The sequence below is a fragment of the Netta rufina genome (assembly GCF_964035555.1).
Source record: "Netta rufina genome assembly, chromosome: 15".
Classification (NCBI taxonomy): domain Eukaryota; kingdom Metazoa; phylum Chordata; class Aves; order Anseriformes; family Anatidae; genus Netta; species Netta rufina.
This window is the reverse complement of record NC_140138.1, coordinates 14,191,136-14,213,279: the sequence shown is the minus strand read 5'-3', so window position 1 is coordinate 14,213,279 and position 22,144 is coordinate 14,191,136. Positions and strand designations below refer to the sequence as shown.

The 22,144-nt window shown below is 43.0% G+C and overlaps 1 protein-coding gene across 1 annotated transcript in view; it reads right to left on the bottom strand.

The window, feature by feature from the left end:
• Positions 1-22,144, bottom strand: part of SDK1 (sidekick cell adhesion molecule 1) — a gene marked incomplete at its 5' end in the record, with an annotated part of 391,349 nt that overhangs the window by 20,854 nt on the left and 348,351 nt on the right. Inside the window, 5 exons of the mRNA XM_084295713.1 lie at positions 557-718; positions 3,730-3,867; positions 4,827-5,013; positions 6,424-6,539; positions 21,145-21,246. Coding sequence (XP_084151839.1) covers positions 557-718; positions 3,730-3,867; positions 4,827-5,013; positions 6,424-6,539; positions 21,145-21,246 — 705 coding nt within the window. The remainder of the gene's footprint in view (positions 1-556; positions 719-3,729; positions 3,868-4,826; positions 5,014-6,423; positions 6,540-21,144; positions 21,247-22,144) is intronic.

The following is a 22,144-nucleotide window of genomic DNA, read 5'->3' as shown; positions in this document are numbered from 1 at the left end:
TTTTACCCTGTTAGACTATCTGGTATCACTGATCAAATAGGAGAACCAACTGTTTTGGTACACACACTGTATCAAGCGGAGAATGCTGAATTTCAGCCTCCTCTTGGCATATCAGGATATTTGCAGACATCTCCCTGTGCACAAGCCAAAGTATCAGGAGGAAACAATTGTAAATTCTTCCTGATTTTACATCCAGGAACCTCTGCTGGTTTAGGCAGAATTATTCTAGTTCTGACTCCAAAGCATAGCACTACAACCAGAATTATGAACCACGCTGTCTGGCTATAGCTTTGAATTCCCTGGGTGGCTAGTTTGCGCTATGATTTATTCACACTGTTTTGTTTATTCACATCAGTCTTTTAGATTTCAGAAAAAAAAGGAGATGTGTTTTTCATGGGTAGTTGTGAAACCCACTGAATCATGCCCTGAGCTCTTGTGACTCAACTTCTCCTTGGCTTAGAAATCCATGTTAAGCCCCAAGTGCTTTATTTCCTGCTGCTGCACTGCGTTTGCATAACTTATCTAGCTCATGACATGCTTTTATGGTTCCACTTACCTTCTGCTGGCCCAGCTGTGACATTGGCTTGCAGTTCAGGTCCATAGGCAATGGTTCGGGCTTGCACTCTGAATAAATAGGTCATGCCCTTGGTGAGATCTCGGACCTTCAGCCAGCGTTGCCAGTTCCCTTTTATGTCCACAGTCACCACCTTACTGACCCCTGAAGTAGCCACAAAGATGAAAAATAAGAGAAGGTTGCAGTGAAAAAAAAAAAAAAAAAAAAAGGAAAGAAAAAATTAGCTTATTACATCTAGTTGGTAAGTAAAATTATCTAACCGTTTGCTAAGAAAGTATTTCTTACAATTAGAAGGAGTTTAAGTAGTGATAATAGCCAATTTTCAGCACTGATAAGTATAATTAGAGTTTAAGCTTGATAAGTGGGTACTGACAAGAAAAAAACCTTACAACACAACTGGGAAATTACCAAGAGACTACATGCAACTTCACTAATTACTCTGGGAAGAAAGGAAGAGGTAAATGAGGAGGACTGCAGCGTTGCAGATTGCTTCCTATGCAAGCATTTCTCTGCTCTTTCTTTGCCAAGTAACTTGCAATGCTGCCTTGGAGGAGGACGTAAGGGAGGATAGTCTTCCCTTTGTTCTTGTCCTGGCTTCCACCATTACCAAGTGAATGCAGAATGAGGGACAAATATCTCACAGGTAACTTCTGGGTATAAATACCACTGCAAAAGGGGATGCAGTTAAAGCACTACTAATTTGAACAAGGCTAAAGTCATGACTTATGTTTCACTCTTCCTCACTCTTTAAGAATTTTTCTTGCATGGATGAATTAAACTATAGTTCTTGCTGATATTTTCTAAAACTAAGTTAATAGGAATAATTTGATACATGAAGTATTTTACAAAACAAAAAACATTTGAATTAAAAGAGCCCTTTTGGCATTTTTTGGTCCTGTAGATGTACGTAACATTTCAAACCAAAAAGATACGAAGTGGAAAAATATTTTTCCCACTTGAGAAAGCTGTCTGCTAGTTTCCACTCCAGAAAAAATTACAGAATGAAGAAGTGTTTCAATCTGAATGCTTATTTTATGCAAATCAAGGTGCCTCTTTCAGTTTTTATCAGTTAAATAAAGAATAATGTCCAAGTGATTTCTGTTCAAAGTTTTCTCCCAGACAATTTATAATTCTGAGAATCTTTCCTCAGTTAACAAGGAAGCAGTAAAAGTGCTCCTTCCTTCCCTAGGTGTACTATTTCATTTCTCAGAGACAAATCATGAAGCATTTGTCATTTCAAAGTAACGTTCTGAAAAAAAAAGAAGGAACTGTTAAAAAAAGGCTCCAGGGCAATTTTGTTGTCTATTATGGTGTAAAACATAACACTGTAAAGCTTAAACAATAAAAGGTCAAACAGGGAGAAGACTGCACTACAGTACAGAGCACTGTTCGAAAGTTTTGCAAAACGTGCAGGTTTTACTTGGTGGCTCATGAGCAAGAAAGCAGGAGGTGTCACAATGGCAAAGAGGCTCAGCCAAGAACCACAGATGGGAGAAAAGTCAAAAGATACAGGAAAATGGTCTGGTCTGGGTGTTTTACTGTAGTGCAGAACATGAGACCTGGGGCTGGGAGGACCCTGCAGGATGTGGGGATCTGGCAGGTGGTAGCCCACAAGCCCTGCTGCCTGGTGGCATTCAGCACCACTGTGTGCTCCATCTTCAGTGAGTTTGGCTTTGCCTTGCCCCCTAAATAAATGAGCATGGGTTTTCTATCTTTCCAAGCAAAATGATGGCTTTGAGGGAGGGATTGCTTACCACAGAGGGAGAATAAATGTTTGATGAAAGAAAAATGTTGGCACAAGAGTAAATGGGTAGAAACTGGAGAATAAATGTAGGCAAAAATTTAGAATTGAAGGAAAAACCCTCTATAACCTCCTTGCTCGCCCCAGAAATCTTCTACAGGGGAAGAGGAGACAATGCAGAGTCAGAAAGAGCACAGGCAGAGGTGGGCAGGAGAAGAAAAGAAAACAAAGATTCTGAAGAGGTTAAATCAAATGCATTTAGAGAAAATATGACCTGACACTTCCATACTTTCAGGGAAAAAAATGTATTCTTAAATATTGTGTAAGAATGAATCTAAGGCAGAAAATGTCCACAGAGCCTGAACCTCCTGCATACCCTGTGCACATTTCTTGGTCAAAATTAGAAATGTTTTCCACATTAGCTCTTTGTGCTTGGATCTGCCAGCCATAAAGGCTGAAAGTGCTTTTATTCTCATGTTTTCATTCCTGAGTATAATTTTCTCAGTGCACGAGACATGGATATTCAGACAATATAGATCTTTATTCCTTACAGAAGCAGCAAATACTGGTGGTTGATATCCTCATTTCTTTGGAAAAGAGTTCAAAATGGATTGGCAATGGCTGAAATTACTCTCCCTGCTGTCACACTGCCAAAGTTGGACATACTATTGAACTACTGGCAATCTACCAGGAATACAAAAATATTAATAAGACCATCCCCAAACTGCAATCTTTTCTAATTCACCTTTGAAATTAATTTACATTTGTTTTCAGATAAATTGCCAAATTATTTTCTGTTGCTGTTCTGGCAAATGAAGGAAACATTTGTGGCCACCACATTGTTGTGGTGTAGCTTAAATCTAGTGCTGGGTTAAAAATGCTGCCTGAAAACTCTGTGTAAACAGACACGACTAAAACTCTATCACAGTTATTCTCCCCTGTCAAAAGTAGCAGTGGTACCAGTGATGACTAACACATTTGATGCCCAGGCAATCTTTGCGATAACAGAAGTGACACATGATGTGATCAGAAACACAAATGAGCCTGACGACTATTCTGGGATGGAGCCCACTCAGCAATTTTATAGTGCAACACGGGGAGACAATCAGGCACGCTTAGGCTGAGTTTCCTCTTCTCCCACACTGGGTAACAATGGCAGTAAAATGACTTTTCAAATCATGCAGAATATAGTTTGTGTAAGAAAATGAGAGAGGACAGACAAAAGCTATATTCCACAATATTACAGTTTGCTGAATAGTTTTGGCAAAAGCAGAATTGTTTTACTTACCCTCTGCCACCTGGCCTCTCTTGGAAAATGGCAGAGAGCAAGTAGGAAATTGGGCAGAGATAAAAGATGCTTCAGTGCATTTCTGTCATTTTCCTATGAATATGTATGATCTTAGGTCTTTCTTACCCTGGACGGGAGCCAAAGGCTCATAGACTACTCGATAACCCTGCAGGACTCCATTCGCTGCTGTCGGCTCGCCCCAAGACACGTTGAGTGTTGTGGAAGTGATTTCAGAGAATGCCAAGAAGCTGGGAGCACTGGGTGCTGAAAGGATTACAAATATATTGAGTTGCAGCAGGCATAGTGAATCTGATATACATATGTATTATAGAACATTTTTTTTCCCAGACTAAATCTAAAGGACACAAACTAAGAATGGGATTTACCAATTGGATCAAAATTTCCCAGAATCAATCATAAATACAGCCTCTCCTAAGAAAACCACCCACTCCACTGCAAAATTGGATCTCAAAAGCAAGCAAGGAGACATGACAAAGAAGGAAAAGACTCTCACAGGGACACTAAGTTTGTCTTCACTCTCTATCTAGCTGCTGATTTTCAGAAAACTTGCAGCATTTACATATTTGATATCCCCCTGTCATTTCTGGTGGAAACGTGCTGCAGATGCTGGGATTTCTCAAGTTAACTCCCTCAGAAGAGTAGCAGAATTATAGGGCTGACAGACAAAAGGGTACTAAGTGAGCACACGGTTCAAGTGCATGCTTCCTCCTCATGGCCAGCCACAACAGTGCTGCCTGCTGCACTGCTGGAGCGCTCCCACTGCGGTCACATCCAGCACAGCTCAGCCTGTGTGGCTTAAAAAAAAAAAAAGAAAAGAAAAAAAAGATGAATTGCAAAAATCTCAGCACTTCTCTCACAAGACTGCTTGGGGAATTTCCAGGCTCTGTAGACAAGTTTAGATTTTCAGATGTGATAGCAGCGGCCGCAAAGAGACCCGCAGACAGTTTCATTCTGGATCAGCTCGCAGAGGGATCAGTCATTCTGCCTGCCTGTTCTAGCTTCCACTGCACTGTTCCCTTTCCCACGATTGCCTTTTCTGATCCCCCTTTTTCCCCCCTCCACAACCATTATAATGTAATGTCCTATCTAAAGATAACTCTAAACACCAGTACAGTCCTCCTGGACAACCACCCCAGCTGCTGCCCAGTTACTTGCTGGTGACCACCAAGTCCATGCTTTGAGGCAAAAAAGCGATCCCATACCAGCCTGGTGTGTCCTGCCCTGCGAGGGGCTGCTCCTCGGGCCATCCCCGGCTGCATTGAAGGCAGAAATGCAGACCATGTACCGCGTGTGGCTGGTCAGGTTTTTGAGCCGGACAGTAGTCTCCGGAAGGAAAAGGACCTTCACTTTCTCCGTGTCATTTTGGACGTCGCTTTCCCAGTAATAAATCTGTTGGAACAGGGAGACGTTTTAGCACATCCACACCTCTAAAACATCCTGGCTTTACAGCTGTAAAAGATCAGGAGGATGGAGCAGCCTTGCTAGGATGCTAACGCTTTTCACCATAGGCCCAATCTTTTCTTCTCCTTTGGAAATTACCCTGAGTCTTGTGACCATGTAACTGAGCACATCATTCAAAAATAGAGCACAAGTTGAAGAATGTGGCCTAATGACAATAGATAGGAGCTGCCAGAGCTCAGCAATGACAGGTCAGTTTCTGAATTCTTCCTAAAATGCTATCTGCCTGTCAGCACTGGCACCGTGATACAATGCTCCCATAATTTGCCTCCTTATGCACACAACAGATTCACCATTTGTGTTCACGGGACAGCCAAGCAAATGTCTTCCTGAAGATGGTAATAAAGACTTTCCCTAAAGTTCCTTGAGGTACTTTTCCCCATTCTCTCCTTACATAATTTTTATCCCAATGCCATAAAATTAGTCTTTGGAGAAGACAATTCCAAGAGAAAAGTGGTGCCAGCCCTACTTATTGGACAGGCCTGGCACGGAGAGCATTACAACAGGCCAAAGCAAGCCAGAAAGTTGAAAGAATGAGCCAAGGCAAGAGTCTACCTTGGCTCTACAAGCCAAGCTGTTAGAGCCATCTATATACATAGAAAAGGAAAAGAACATGAATTGATATATAAGGTTGCTTGTTACTGCCAAGAAGGGATGCCAGATTATTCACATTGGCTTGGCTTTTCTTCGCTTATGGATCTAAATTCATGGAGAGAGGCAGAGCCAGACACTGAACCCCAGCCAAGCTCCAGTGTTTGTAGACTTGCCCATTTCCACTCTCTGAGGGTCCATTCTCTTGCTGGAGAAGCTAAACAACATGCCTGCACAACGTCCTTGTCCCCTATGAACCAAATGCAATTAATACTATGATTTAATTTTGTTAAAGTTAAGGAAATGAAATAATTCTTGTGAAATCTGACCTGGCTCAGGCTTCTAGCTTGGAGGAAGTACTGCTTTTCCTAATAGCTTTGGAACAATTGATAGATAGAAAGCTCAGTTAGTATTCTTCAACACTTTTTTGCCCCAAGCTCTGCTGTCTCTGTTGCTTTTTGGAGCAGATATGTTGCCTGAGTAAGTGTAGCTGCCTCCCTGTCTGCATGCCCTGTTTCCCCATGCTCTCCTTTCTCTGCAAATAGCAACACTCTTTTCCTTTTCTCCCCCCTTTCCCCTGCCTCATTTTCTTTCTTTAGATTTCAGGACACAGTGCCATTTCCACACCACAGTCTGAATGCTGTTTTAATTTGCCTTGTGCAGTGAGGGCAGCTGTAGTTATAGAGCTATCTTACAAGTCAGAGCAAAGCCAAGCAAGACAAATGAAACCAGCAGAAGCAGAAGTATTGCCTTGTAGCCTTGTATATTCCCATTTTGGCTGTCGGCGGGAGGAGGGTCCCAGGTGAGCTCCAGCTGGCTCGCAGAAAGGGAGTTTACTTGGATGTTCTGTGGGGCCATCGCCGGAGCTAGAGAGAGGAGGACAGAAGAATTAATAGTGACAAGCAGAACTAGTTCATATCCAGGCTGCAATGTTCCATTTGCGGAAGGACCCAGGACAGGCTCTGTTTACGCCACCAGCCAGCTAACAGAGCTGGCCCTGGAGGTGTCAGCATCGCGGGGAAGTCTCAGGTATAAAGCGGCAGCGCGCATGGACTGAGAAGCTGCCGAGCCTCCAGAGAGCGCGATGCTCTGTCTCACACAGACCGGGTTAGACAGTGAATAAACTCAATCCTGTCAGCAGCTTTGGGAAATAAAAGCGAATCTTTTCTTTATTCTGTGGTGATGTTTCAGGCTTGCCTTTGGCAGCGATGCTGGGCTCCTCAACAGCCTTGAAAGCAACTGTGGGAGTGAGGTAGGCCCCTCTCATCGGCAGCCCGGCCTTTCTTACAGGCCTTTGTAGCACTGAGAATGAGGACCAAAATGCTGCTGAAAACCACCTCCCAAAACAGATACTAATCGATTCAACTAATATTTTATGTATGACAGAATGGCTTTTAGCTTGCTACTTGTTAGCCTTGATTTCATTACACCTACCCATACACATACTGGATCTCCTGGGCTCCCGGTGGCACTTCTTTGCATTGTGCTATGCAAGAAAACTAATATTTGGCTTCCTTTGAGTGCACCTGGGTCACACCAGCTTTCCCTTTTGTTGGGATCCAACTCGGTGCGGATGGATTTTCCTCCCCAGTGGCTAGCAAGGTCTGCTTTCCAGACCTGCTGCCTCTGCCTCCAGCAGATCTTAACAAAACAGCACGTTTTGTTTACAGGAGAGATGCCGAAGCGTGTCATGTTCAAACTCCAGAAGTGGGAAGGGAAAGGCAGGGCAAAGGGCACGCTTCCCCTTTCTCTGTGCTCGTGATGCTGCAGCCTTCACCCAGCCTACCTGAGAAAGCTGCCTCTTTTCTCTCTGCCCGTTTATGGGCCATAAATAGAAGTGATAAAACATTCACCACTCAAGTAAGATAGCCCCGGTTATCTGTTCCTCTGGAGACTTCCTTCTTTAGAGAGAATGACCTTCATAAGTCACACTTTTCTACCGATACTCCCTCCCCCCAGCGTTATAAAATAAAATAGTAATTAACACCCACTCAGCCTGACACCAACTATTTATTTTGTTCTAACTGTGTGGTTTCCATATTATCACTGCCCACCCTGCCGTTAATGGAAATGTTAATAACCAGCGCCAGGTTGTTGTGACAGATGCTTGGGCTCATTATCAGAAATTCTTATTTACCGCTCCATTAAACGACAGAATCGCACAAAAAAACAATTCAATCAAAACTAACTGGAGGAATTTTAACAGCCACATTAATAATCCAAAACATAAATAAAGTTCATGTCTTTTGCATGTTTGCCACCGGCAACTCTATTGCAAAATTATTGCTGTACAATTAAAATGTGAAAGGCAAAATTGAAAATAGCCATTATCCCAGTGCTCAGCTAAAACTATTTGTTTGTTATATTTTTTTGTTTCTTTTTTTGGCTGGATGTACCAAACGCACTAGGTGACAATGACTGTCAGTAAAACATAGGTTTGGCTTGTTCACAGGGGTGCTCTCGTCTAATTGCTGCCCTGCCTTCCTCTGTTTCTCTGGGGTATTGAAGGGGGCAGCTAGCTGGCTTGCTGGCTGCATTCACTGCAATGTAGTGCTGCTAAGGACCAAAAATCTCAGGATTTTGAGACTTTTGCAGCACATACCAGAGTGCGAAGCCAAACCGATCACATAATACAAACCTGAAAATACATCTCAGAGATTTGCAGATGATGACATGCTCAGAGAAACAGGAATATGTACAATCACAGGAAAATGGATCACTTTAGCGATGTATTTTCTTTCTAGGTAGTCACACTACTGTCTGTCCTGAGTTGACAGCTTCAAAGTGCTTTCAATACCCATGTCTGAAGCGGTGTCTGCAATAGCATTTTTCTTTGGATCCTACACACCAGCCTGGAACAATTGCTGCTTCCGAGCTGCGACCATTAGAAGAGCCGGCGTGTGCAGCCTGCTGCCACAAAAACACCATTTTTCCTCAAACCCTTTTTATAGAGCACGTCTAAGAAACACAATGGTTAAAAACTGCCAGTGATCACTCTCCACTGACACCGTCGCTGCTGGAACTGCACTTTTGCTGGCACGGCGGTGGAGAATTTGATGGGAGGGGAAAAATAAAAAATAAAAGACTGTGGAAAAAAAGACATTTCACCACCCCAGAGCCTCAACAACATGCAAATTGTGTTGGTTTTGTGCCCTGTGAGTCTGTCCCTGTGTTCAACTTTCAAAGGCTGATCTGTCCCTCCTCTTCTAAGCACAGATTTCTTGTTGACAGCAAGGGACAGCAGAAAAGTGCTGCTTGCTCTTGCTGCGGCTCTGTGCACACAGCACATTACACTAACAGTGAAATGAAATACTTTAAAAAGGAAGAAACACATCCCTAAAGACTCTACCTGCTTGAAACCCCAGACCACTCACTGAATGTATGGACAGCCTGTGCCAATAAAAGTGAATGCATTTTAAACGTGAATTCAAAAGCCTTTTACCTTCTAGGAATGCAGTTCAAGATTACCGAGCTCTGATTTTTTCATGGCTGTTGAAATCACTAATACATAAAAAGCGAGGTTAAAGCCTCATACCTCACACTGCTTTAGGTGTTAGTGACATTATCAACTACAGCAGGAGTGACATAGACCCCTGAGGGTCCAAATTCAGGTCGTGGCAGGTGGAAGGCATTTCACTTTCCCTGAAAAATATGTATGCATTCATGAAATCTAATTCTCTGCACGTATCCTGCTTTGGAATCTCCTGCAGATATTTACAAACATTTCTTATCGGATTTCAATTCACCTTTAAGATAATCTCCTTGAAACTCTCAGTAAAAAAGTAAGGAGAAAAGCCTTGTACCGTAATTAGTAAAAATACCAACAGCTATGGACTGCGTTGATGTTGGCACAGTTGTGAAAAGACAACAAGTCTATCTGGAGTTAGAGCAACAAGAGAGTGAAAATGGATGCATTAAAAAAGTTACACATCTACATCCAAATTTGAACTTATCACTGTCCTCATTTTGCACTTGAACTGAACAGCCTCTGCTCATGCTGCAGACAATTTGAGCTTGGAAATGCTTATAACCTTTAAAGAGAAGGTGCTTAAAATCCCCAGTGGCTCTGCACTAGATCTCCATGCACCGCAGAAGGTTCACCTTAGTTCTTCTCACTGCTTGCCTGGGATATTTGCTCTCTGGGCTGTGTGGCACTACGAGCTTTTCATCAATATGAAAGTACTGTTCCTTTTCTTAGTGACAGTTGCCACAGGTAGGCTACAAATCCTTGTGATTCATCAGGTAAACTTAATAACTGTTTTTATAAAGCATTCCTTGCTGCTGCTGCATCTGCTCAAATTTCTGGGTAGAGAAAGACTTCTCCTCTACCGTCTTTCAAATTACATAAATAAAGCCAGTATTATGTCAGGCAATTCACAGACAAGTCTGGGACAAGATGCCCTGATACTCACGTCATTTAAATAAACATGCAGACAAAAAAATAAAAAATAAAAAGGAAAAAAAGCAGTGAAAGAGACCAAAGATTTTCTGTGCAACAGCTTGATCCCACAGTTCCAAACAATCCCGAGCAAATTTCTGTTCTATAAAGACCTCTGATCCTTTTCTATCTAGCAAGCATTTCCCCCCCTCCTTGTTCATCAAAGCATGCTTTTGTGAACATGCCTGCTTTTATTCCCTAGTAATCAATATATTTGCATTTTGGTGTTAGCACCTAGAGGCCAGAATCTCATTGCACAATGTGTTGCATAAACACAGAATAAAGACAGCTCCAGGCCCTAAAAGCCTCTAATCTGTATGTCTACACATTCTAATGCAGGGGTGGTTGGAGCATGTTCTAGCATATCAACTGTAATCTTAGCTACCTTCTCCCTACAACAAGAGAGAAGACATAGCAATATTTAATGTAGCATAAGCGCACAATTACAGCATGAACACGCAGCACCTTCCAGGTTTACACAGTGGTTCCTGGCACACGCGGTCCTGGAAAAATGGAGCTGGAAAGGATCCTGAGAGGGCTCAGACAATCCAGCCTCCTGCATCACACTGGGCTCAGTTCTGCTGGTCAGATGTTTGTGTAATCTTGGCCACTGTCCCCTTTCCAAATTCCTCTGCCATCCCCACACGGACTCTGTCTATTTTAATAACTCTTAAAGCGTACTCTTGGGTTACTTGTTTTCCTTAACGTCTGGCCAAAGCCAGCCTTGCTGCACTGAAGTTCTGTTCCTGCAGTGGGATGGAGAACAGATCCTTCCCGCTCCCTCTGCAGCCGCTGCCCTCAAGTTATGGCAGAGATAAGCAACTGTTAAGTGGATTATAAAAAGCCAAACACAACAAAACAAACAGAAGGTCACAAGATAAAACAGCTGAGGCTGATCAGCAGAATGGGCAAAGGGAAATATAAGAGGCTTTCTTGCAGTCTGGGCTTAGAGAAGAAACACAAGGATGGTATCCTCCTGAGAAAGAACAAAGGGGTGTATTTGCAAATGTTTGCAGTCATTCCTTCCATGAAGGAAAAGCAGCATGAGAGAAAAACATTCTGTGCTTATTGGCCATTTTCTTACAGTGCCTGTGAAAGAAAGGTGGGAGCGAGGAACGCTTCCTCTGTGCGGCAGTACCTCTGTGCCATTAGGAATGCTGTGTGAGCTATGCTGATTAGTTCAATAACAATTAGTTAATTGTGCTTCAAAAACAGCAACTGTGAAGCTGCTTTCTGCTGTGACAAGGCAGTACAAGCTATATTTAGAATGTAAAAGATGTTTCCCACCAATTTCTGCCTGTTTTAAGCAAGGCTACATTTTTGTGATGGAACTACACACCTTTTTTTTTTTTTTTCCTTTCCAAGAGCTGCTCTTTCTGGGGCTATTCAGATGTATTTCAGATGCAGTAGGACAGGCAGATCCACATTCAAAAGCACACATATTGACTGACATCCTTAACCCCTCCGACACAACTCTATTTGCTAACACCAGACCTGATGATGCTCTTACTCTCTTATTCTGCCATCACAATTTGGCACCAAAACCTAGTGCTCTGCCAGTTACCAGCCTCGACAGGCTTGTGTCACCCTGCGACTTGACCTGAGTCTGAGAAAAGGAGTTCTCTGATCTCTCTCACCTTTGAGAAGCCCAACCTCCTACTGGAGGGCAGCTGCAAACAGACGGCTTTAAGTAGGAAATAACCCGTTCTTCAGCATGGTGAATTATGTGCTGATTTACAAGATTGCATAGATCAGTGTTAGAGAAATTGAAACATTTCCTAGTGTACAAGAGACCAAGAGAAGTCGATACAAGACTAATTCGAAGAAGAACTCTCTCACCTTTGCGAGCACTGATGAAGAGGGAGCACAGTCTAATCGAGCCAAAATATAAAGACAAATCTACCTTGGTGGGAAAGAAGGGACGGTGAGAAGAAAAACGCTGTCAGGATTGAGATTTGAAGAACCTAGACCCACCACTACTTTCTTCTTTGCCATTTTATCTGGATAGACAAAGACTTGCCCCCTGCCTGAACACTACATTTTGTGCAGTAGCCACATCACATTTTTAAGGGTTTTAAGGTCATGAAAAAATGCAAATAAAAGCAACTGCGAATGATACCCAGGAGTAACACACCCAGCTTCTCTGCTAATCACTGAGAGGCTTCCCAACATCCTCTAGGCATATCATCAGCCTTCTGGAGAGGTGTGTAGACTGATGCAGGTAGTTAAAGAAGGAGAGATCACATTCAACACACGTATTGGAAAAAAACATTGAAATGAAACAAGGACTAGAAACGGGTATTCTTTCCATGGACCCAGACTCTAGGAGGTTATCTGCCAGTGCCATTTTTTCAAACTAAGGAGGCAATCATGTTCTGAGGAAACCTCCACGGATATGACTTATTCATGAAGAACCTTTATAAACTGGCAAGTGAATCAAGCAGAAGTAATTCTCATCCTCTCCCTCACCATCTCTTCCAGCAGTGGTGAAAACACTGGTGCAGTGATTGCTGATCTTTTAACTCTGAGTTCAGTTTTCCCAATGAGCTATGTGCAATCTGGGATGTTCCTGGGGCAGATATGACCCGAGTGATGCAGAAAAGTTACTGTGTTCACAGCACAACGCCTAAACCAAGATGCATGCTATAGAGTGGTATTGTGAAATAGACCCTGCAAACAAAAGCTACACGCTTGGCTTTTGCTGAAGCCCGCAGTTCTACTTAGCTAATAAAAACCTAAAATAGGCTATCACATTGCATACTGAGATTATCCATCAAGAGACCGAGAACAACCGACCCAGAAGTAAAGCCCTTACAAAACTGTCAGACTGCCTCTGGAAAGGGCATGCAGGTGGTTAAAACGGGAAGGGGAAAATAATAAAATATGCCTTTTTTTCTCTATTTTCTCTGTGTCAACAAGGATACTCTCACACAAAGGCAGCCCATCAGTCAGCAGAGATAGACCCACGAGCAGGAACAGCAAGAGTCTGACACGCCTTAGGTACGTGCAAACAAACATGCCGGCGTAAACCCTCACGCTGAAATCCCTTCTCACATCGATGTAAATTAGGGTTAGTTCTACTAAAGCGAGTGGAGCTAACCCAGTGTGAAAGTTGTGTAACTAGGAGCAGTGTCGGCTTCGATGAGCACAGGATTCAACCCCAGGAATGTACTGAAGGTTGTTCAAGGACACACGGGGTGGCGAAGGACTGCTGAGTGTTTGGTGCTCCAGCCTGACTCCTCTCCCACTTGCACCAGGAGTGGGAGCAGCACCACCTGGGAAAGCACCACTCTCAGTTCTCTTAAAAAAGTCCATTAGACAGCAGCAACGCTACCCACTTCAGACCATCTCTCAGGCTGATACCCGAGACTCCTCCTCTGCCATTTACACTTATGTTCCTCTCATTATAACTTGTTAATCCCACACTCCAATATCATAATACCACAAGTTCATGGCAGCAGACAAAAGCACCCACTTAGTGTTCACTAACAGCAGCACCTACTACAGCCTAATAAGCGCCAACATCTCCTTATGCTCCACTAAAGTCAGGAGAACGTATCAAATAATTAGGGTGAATCTCCACTGGGTTTGCCATATCCCAAATGTTAAAAGCTGTATCAAAAAAGTCAAACTGAGCAGGTAAGATCTGCCACTGAGATAACCTTTCCCTGCGGCTTTTGAAGCAAGTCGTATAGTTGACCTTCAATGAGGGATTAATTTAGGATTTGCAGATTGCAATGGTCAGGGAACCCCAGGGAAACCTTTGAGGACTGTAATCCCATGGTCCTGGGGAGAGAGAGTCTAAATTTATGTCTTCTAAACTTTTGAGTGAAAGTTTTCTCCTAGTTTATTTTACAATCATAACATCTGTGAATTCATTACTGTGGTCCTCTGTCGCTGACACCATATTAGTGTCTGGATCTTTGTGGCCATGATGGTTTAGAATATTGCTAACTCATACTTTCATAATAAGAATGGCAACTTTTTTGCTTTCAGTCGACAACAGGCAACCTGAAACGCCTCCAGTACCATGATTGACGATGGATACAGCAAACAGATGTCAGAAAAGAAAACCAACTGTGCATCTCTACAGCTGGCTTCACAGCAAAGCCATTCAGAGGAGACAAAGCCACAGGAGCTGAGACCTGTGTGAAAAAAACTACATTTTGCTCACATATCCCAGGATGAAGCAAAACAAGCAGAGCAGGACTATGCAATTAGAGTAAACAGAAATTTGGCTGCAAATATAACCCTTTAGTCAAAAATACTCCAACTCTAGCCTGGGTCTGCTTGAATATGAATTATTGGGCAGGGGCTTCCCCACTTCTTTACCAGTGCGATTTATGGTCCGTTTTACTTTATTACAGATTGCTCATGTTTTTGAAAGGAAGGTTAATTCCTTTGCTTTTAATGGAGTAGCTCTGCTGTCAGCTCAGTAAGGCTCTGCATACACGATCAGCCTTCTCATCCCTCTGCCCTCTGTGCAGGGATGTCCCCGCACTCAGCTCTTCACAGGCCATATAACACCGCAGCAGAACTGTGAACGGCCAATTTGTCCTGTCGCTCCCACTGCTGCTTGCACCAGCTACAGAACAAAGGCGGGAGTCCTGATGATGAATTCAAGCACAGATAGTATGTCTGTCTCAAGCTATGGTCAGTGCTGAAAATCGACATCAAATTGGTGGGTTTGCGAGACAGAAGTTCATCATCCCAGCAAAACATCGTGTGCCAATCGCAGCCCAACACCACCTACGCCAACAATAGCAGTGGAAGAGATAAGGAAGCTCAGCTGATCAAAACCCGATTAGATTTTTGGTTGGACAGAAACATCTTTCCCACATTGAGATGTGATAAAAAGAGGCAATTAAACCAGAGCTAAGCAGGAGCTGCTGCACTGTATAAAGCATTGTGCTGTACCAAAGGCTGCTTATGACCAATATTAACAACTTAATGAGCTGTTAATGAGGCGCACATTCAGCTTTTACTTGCAGCATGAAAACACTGCAAATCATTTTAGGGAGCTTCTGGATCATCAATGGAGAATTAAAGATGTCAAATAAACCCATCAAATCTATGTCTCAATCTGGCCACTGCTTTCTAGTAAATTCTCTTAAAATTCCTTTTCCTGTATGGCAGAATAACTTGCTTTGACAGCAGTATGACTCCCACTTAGAGTCTGCTTCCTTCTGCCTTGACATTAGATTTCAGTCTCCAGAGAGCTGCAGGGATGTCTTTTTGACATGTTGACATTAAGGACACTTTTTCCACAGACTCACACTGGCACGGTTACTTGCTGTTTTACCATTCTAAGATCAGCTACTGAGCTAAGCTACCAAATTCTGAAGTTTAATTCTGGAACCTCTGCACTCATCTATACACAAATTAAGAACTTAAAATTACCCTTCAAAAACAGCCAATTGGAGTAGGAAATGGAGGTAAGGTTTATCGAGAAAATTCATATCCATAATTCCCCAGCAGCGCAGCTCCACCAGTAACAAGCAACGACTAATGCTCTAATGTAGGCACGCTTTAGTTTGTTATTTTTTACTATGCTGTCATAACCCTGCAGGATTAGATAATGCAACCGAGTGCTATCTATACTGCTATTACCACCAGTGGAGCAGTGATGGGAACAACAAATCCAAATTGGACTAGCTGCAGACAAGCCCCAAGTGGAAACCATGTATACAGTGAGTCTGGAGTTTAAAATACACCACAAAATACTGATGTGATCTACCCAGTGGCTGATCCTGCTGTCTGAAAGGGAGTGCTGTTGAGATTTAGGGATTGTAGTTGTAATGGCTTGCAGTAACGCAAGAGAAGCAGAAAAGAGGTTTATATCCTGTTTGGAGTGGAAAAGGTCTTTTCACTTCTTTTCCCCCCAGCATCTTCCTATAGTTTTCCTTCCTTGCTCTGTTCTGATTTTACTCTGTTCTTTTAGCACGTTGTTGGTGAACCTCGTTTGGATCTTTAACTCTGAGCTCAGTGGCTTAGAGAGAAAGGCACTGGGGACAGGATGAAAACCCAGTGTCAAGCCTGGAGCAGGACATGCCTGTTATTGCAACAGCTCTGCAAGATTTTTTATATTGAAGATGAAGGGAAAGTAAAATCAATGTTTCAAACACCCTGCTGTCCCCCAAAAGTAGCCTTCTGCTGATGTTCCGAATTGTCAAAAATTAAAATGCAAATACCCTAACATATCAAAGGCTTGGCACTTCCAAAGCGCCAAGGAAGGTCAATCCCTTTGTTTAAAGTGGAAGAAAGCAAAACCAGTGATTTCTTTATTATACTGCTTTCCAATAGCTTCCCTCCCTCCCCTTTTGTTTATCAAGGGAAGATGCTGTCCCTAGGCTGACAGGTTTCAGACAACTGCAGTGTGAAACAGCCACGATAATCCCTCTCTTCCCTCCTCCAGTGGAGTCTGGGATGGAAATGCCCACCCAGTTCTTCTAGCTGTGCCAGCAGCAACGCGGAGCCTATCTGCATAGGCACAGCCAGCCACTGAGAGGCAGAACGCACGTGTCCCAGACAGATAGGAGAAAACAGCCGAGGGGGCCACAGCAGACTGATTGAAGCTGCCAGTTCTAATGTGTTGAAATGCTGTCATTCTTCTTGTAGGCTGTTAACAAGGTGGCACAGGGGACTTCTCCGTACAGCATCTTCTCAGCTACGTTCGGGGCACAGAAGGAGATAAAGCTTCCGTGCTGTAAGAGAAAGGGGGCCCGAGGTAGTGCTGAGGGACTCCCTTCTCCAAAAAGTGACCTGGAACAGGTAGGCGAGTCCACATAAGATATTTTATACAAACACACAACAAGAACGAGGCCTGCAGGTAGAGATGAGAATACTTTGGCATTTGCAAGCTTCACATCAAGGGGCAAATTCAAGTTTTTGAAGAGTGTAAGAGAAGAGAAGCAGTCATCCCTCTGTCCCACGCCTGTTCCTTTCTAAGCTATGGTTACACTTTGATGAAAGCAAGATGGAGAGGAAACCTGCTTTTCCGAAAGATGATGTTAGCAACAAAAGCAGCGTTTCAGCGGAGGACTTCTTAGAAGGGGATCTCCGTTTCCCAGCTCTTTGCTCCTTCCCTTTCCTTTAGCAGAATGAGCACTGAGAGATCATTATTAAAAAGAACATTATTAAAAAGAACAACAAACCAGCCTCATCAGTTCTGGTGAATTCTGAAGGTCACCAATGTCACCATCAGTTATAATGACACACATCACTCCCCTCTCCACACGAATGGATTTACAACCTGTTCAAAGCCGAGCATCTCTCAGCGTACTTCACCCCTTCTGCTACCTCCTCTCCACACACACACTTGGTCTCCTCCAGCAGCAGCTGCTGGAAGAAATTATGAATTCCATTATTTTTCATCCAGAACAGCTTTGCAGTATGTAGCAAAAGCACTGGAGGCTGCAGGCTCGTTACTGCAGGATTTGTATTGCCGCCTTCCATTTTATTCACCATCCCAAATTAGGTGAAGCACGCGTGCCCCAAACCTGTGATTTCTGTTTAATTAAAATGCAGGTGGTGGAGCCTCCTGAACTCCAGAGCCCACCACACAATCAGATAGCGACAGCAAGCTGGTAAAATAATGCACTTGATGTAGTGGCTGCTCTAACAGAGTCTTAATTTCAGTCAAGCAGAACAGCACCTCTGGTAGCAGCTGCATTTAGGGCTGGGACAACTATCAGTACCCAGCCTCTCGCTGCACACTCACTGCCTTCCCAATCAAAGCTGGAGTCCCTGACAGCTCAACTGTTAAATGAATTAACAAGGCGAAAGGGGGGCTTGCCGAAGGGGCTGCAACTCCCTTCCTCGTTTCTGCAAATGGCAGCTTTCAGTTTTTCTGTCGTTTGTCAGGAGCTGCACGTGGCTCTCTAATGAGTAGGGCAGAGCTGCAGCCAGATCTAAATAGGCTTTTTTTTTTTTTTTTTTTTTTTTTACCTATTCACCTATTACATGGAGCTTAAGGCAGTGCAGGGGAGGAATCCAGAGGCTCGATGCAAGTGGGAACAGCACCGGCTCTGCTCAGAGGGACCAGGCAGTGCAGCGCCCCTGCACACAGCACAGTCCCTGCCTGGTCTCCTGGTGTGGGGAAGGTTTGCTCTCCACATCATGGAGTTTTGCAAACACCCAGACAGAACACAAAATGGAGCCTTCGTTGGGTTATTTCATCTTATGGGAGAAAACTGCTGGGAGAAAAGTTTTGGTCCACCTATAGCAAACAAAACAAAACTAAACAAAGCCTGCTTGCATGTAGCCCCTTAGTTTACCTGGCTGCTCAGGATACAGGAGCTGTCATTCATGTCTAGCCCTTCGCCTACCAGCAGGTTGTTCTTACGGAGCTCCCAAAATCTCTCTCTACCCCTCGGTCAGAGCCAAATGAGAGCTGAGCACACAAGCTGCCTGAGGAGGATGCTGGTTTGGGTATGGCTGAACAACATGCTTGAAAGGAACTCCTCGTTCTGGTGCTTTTTACTCGTTTGATTTGCAAAACTGCCAGAAGGGTGGTTTTAATGGTGTATTTATTTGTTTATTTACTTCTGAGTTTGTTAAGGGGCTCCATTGCTCACTTGAGTTCTTACTGTAAAAATCCAGGTACAATGATTGGACAACGTCAAATCTAACAGGGGAGAGGGCAAGAGCAAAGGAAGGATTTGTGGATGCTTCTTCTTCTGCACTGATTATCTGACTGCACTGGACAGAGACGGGTCATTTACTGCTCTCATCCTGCACAGCACATCAACCGTCAGTATGATTTTTGGATGCTCCATGCTGTACAAAACACTGTGAATTCAACGGAGTTGGGTATTTTCGCTGTGCTGGCTTAAATACAGCACATTCCCCCTTAAGGCATATGCTGTATATTCCTTTTCACAACTGAAAGGAATCTTCTCACACCTACCAGAATTACTGCAACCCTAACAGCAGAACAAAACACCATTTAACAGTATTTGGACTTAAATTATCCAGGGTCTTCCTGGGGCTGGTCCCCTTCAGTAACTTTGTGTGCAGTGCTATGATCTCATTGCCAGCATCTGTTGTTTACTGAGAAAGATTTCTCTATTTTTTACATGGGTGACCCATCATCAAAGCTAAACAGACCCATTTTTTCCAGCTTGCTACTTAACTGCCTTTACCACGGGTAAGAACATCAAGCAAACAACAATAACAAAAACTTGTATTTCCCCAGCACACTTTAACTCAAAGGTGTCACAAGTCAATTTAAAACTTAAATTGCCATACCAGCTCCAATCACTTTGCTCACAGTATAAATCGCAGTCGGCTCTGGAGGTGGAAGAAGCAGTTATATAACAAAGCATAGTAACTTCACACAACAAGTGTGAAAATCGGCAGGAAGCTCCTACGTTCGTCACTTCTACTGCATGAATCCAGATTGTCCTGAAACAGAGGTAAATCCAGGATCTCTACAAATCGCACTGAGTCATGCTACAACTTCAGAAACACCAGCTCTGCCTGCCTGTGAAAGGTCTCCTGCATATCTGTTTCCTCCCAAGTTTTGCTCCTTCCAGTGCTCTGTTCCCTGAGTTACAATAAGAGAGACATGATATACCAGCATCTCTTTGTTTTCCCCAGCTGATTTTCTGTGCTGTTTACACGTGTAGAAATGTAGTTGCTGGCTCAGTTTGCAGCAGTGAGATTTTTAGTTCTGAAACAAAAATCTATTCTGAAGCCAGATACAGTTGGCTCCACTTGGGGCTTCCTTTGCTGCAGTTACAGAAGGAAGTTGGAGCAGCAGCAAGCTAGAAAAAATGTAAATATTGCCAACTGTTTCTCCAGAACCATGCTGCTCTGATTAATTTATGATGTTTTCAGAGAAAGATAGCGACTGGTACACCTTATTTGAAATGCAAAGGTTAAGCAGAGTTTAAAAAAAAACAACAACCTGTGCTTTACTGAGTTTTGAGCAATATATTTAATGAATAACAACAAAATGTATTAGCACCGAGTTTGATAACTTTTACAACCTAGCCTTGAGACAGAAGAACAAAAGTGCAATCAGATTTGTTCCCGGCAGCAGACTGAACAACAGGAGGGTGCATGCTGCTGCCTATTCTTGTTTTAAGCTTCAAAAAGATGTTGCTGCAGAAATTGATACCATAACTAACAACTATTTCAGCACCAGCCTCTCTCCAGCTGGGGTCACCGTAAATACCGCACTGCCACTGGGGCTGTGAGGAAGACATCAGCTATTCCAGTCCTGCGCTGGCTGCTCAGCTAGAGTTACTGAGAAGAACAGGCTCAGCTGTGTGTTATCTGTGCTCTGCGAAATAACCTGTTCCACAAAGCATTCAAAGAAGTGCCTAGTTAACTCTCTTGTCCTGATTTCTGCCTCTGGCCTTCCAATGGAGGGATTTAAAATTGATCAGCCAGTTACACTTCAGAAATACAGCCCGACTTCATGCACTACAACCATAATAAGTAATGGCATGAATACTGCACTGAAACACAGCTTAGGTAGAAGCTGGATGCAGGCACAGAATGTCTGCATGTTCTTGAGAGTAATCATCATCTGTGACTCCAGAGCTACCATTAAACCGGACACAATGTCTTCTTGACTTCAAGAGCATAAAAATACAGCAAGATGTGGGGCACAGACAATGTCTCTACAGAGCTATAAAATAAAAGAACCAGCTTTCCAAGTCTCCCTTGTTTTGCAGTTTTGTTTCTTTTCCCTTGTGGCTTTCCTATGCTCTACTTTTTACTTCTTTAACTTGAGTCAATTTTCCCCTCAAGCCAATTTGGTATGAACAGTCATCCTCCTGCGACTCCAAAAAGATTTTCTCTTCTTTCTTTCAGATGCATTCTCTTCCCTTATTCTTGTAGACCATCTGGCTTTCAAATGGCAAGAAACTGTCAGAGCCAACCTATTCCAGGAGAGGACACTACAGAAAACCTGCTAGTGAACATGCTTGTACAATTTTTCAAAGCAACCTTTTCCCAGTATTTGGAGAATATTAGAACTTGCTGGTACTTTAAAAAAAAAAAATTATTTTCTTTTTACCTACCTGCTTCACCCACAAACACTTCCACTGGTGTGCTGGTAGGGCTCTCACCAATGACATTATACACAGTCATCAGCACTTCATATCTCTTGTATTTCTTCAACTCTGAAAATGCAAATTATATTAAATATTATTACTTACCCTATATTACTTTATTGACATTTCTTATACTCTGTTACTTCTTTATCACCACATCTCTCTCGTGAAATACAGCATTAGAACAGTGCAATATCTACTTCCATCCTTCCTTAATACACACATCAAAGCAGAAATTGCATAATTAAGAAAGATCTTTGCAATGAGATGACAAAATTTTCCAGCATTTCTTCAGTCCATTGTTCCAATAGGAAGGATCATCCTTGATGGGTAACTAGCTAGAGGAACATCTCTAGGTCATTCTTGGTGACAGAGAAAAGGCAGGACTTTGCTTTGAATGTTCACCATTTGAGCTCATTCTGATTTCCTCTACTGGTAGGACAGAGCATGGCTTCAAGCCTTTGCCTAACCCCTGGGACTTTCACCTGGGGAGTCATTTAGCAGCTGCACTGCTAGACAATGTCACTGCTGCAGCAAGGAATTTGGAGTCCCATGCAAAGTATTCAAGTGTATCTTGCTCCCTCAAAGTGATCACAGTTGAAACATCAGTCACAAAGAGAAAGTGGAATTTGAAGTGTGGGCTCTGTTTGGCCACCAGGCAACCAATTTCTTTGTTGGCATATAAAAACTGCTCTTACAGATGAGGTATGAGAATGAAAGCAGTGTGAAAAAAGAAAACACAATGATATGGGGGTAATTAAATGATATAAATGGGGGTGGAGTAGAACCGTGTCAACATCATTAGATGAGGCAGCAGCTCAGCAGTTTCAGATTTTGCATATCCAGGATGAAAGAATCAATCCTAACAGAAAAAAAATATCATCTACAAATATTTAACAGTGAAATTAATGTAGGAAAGAGATCGATACTATAAATTGCTGTATCTAAATGATCATTGAATTGATTA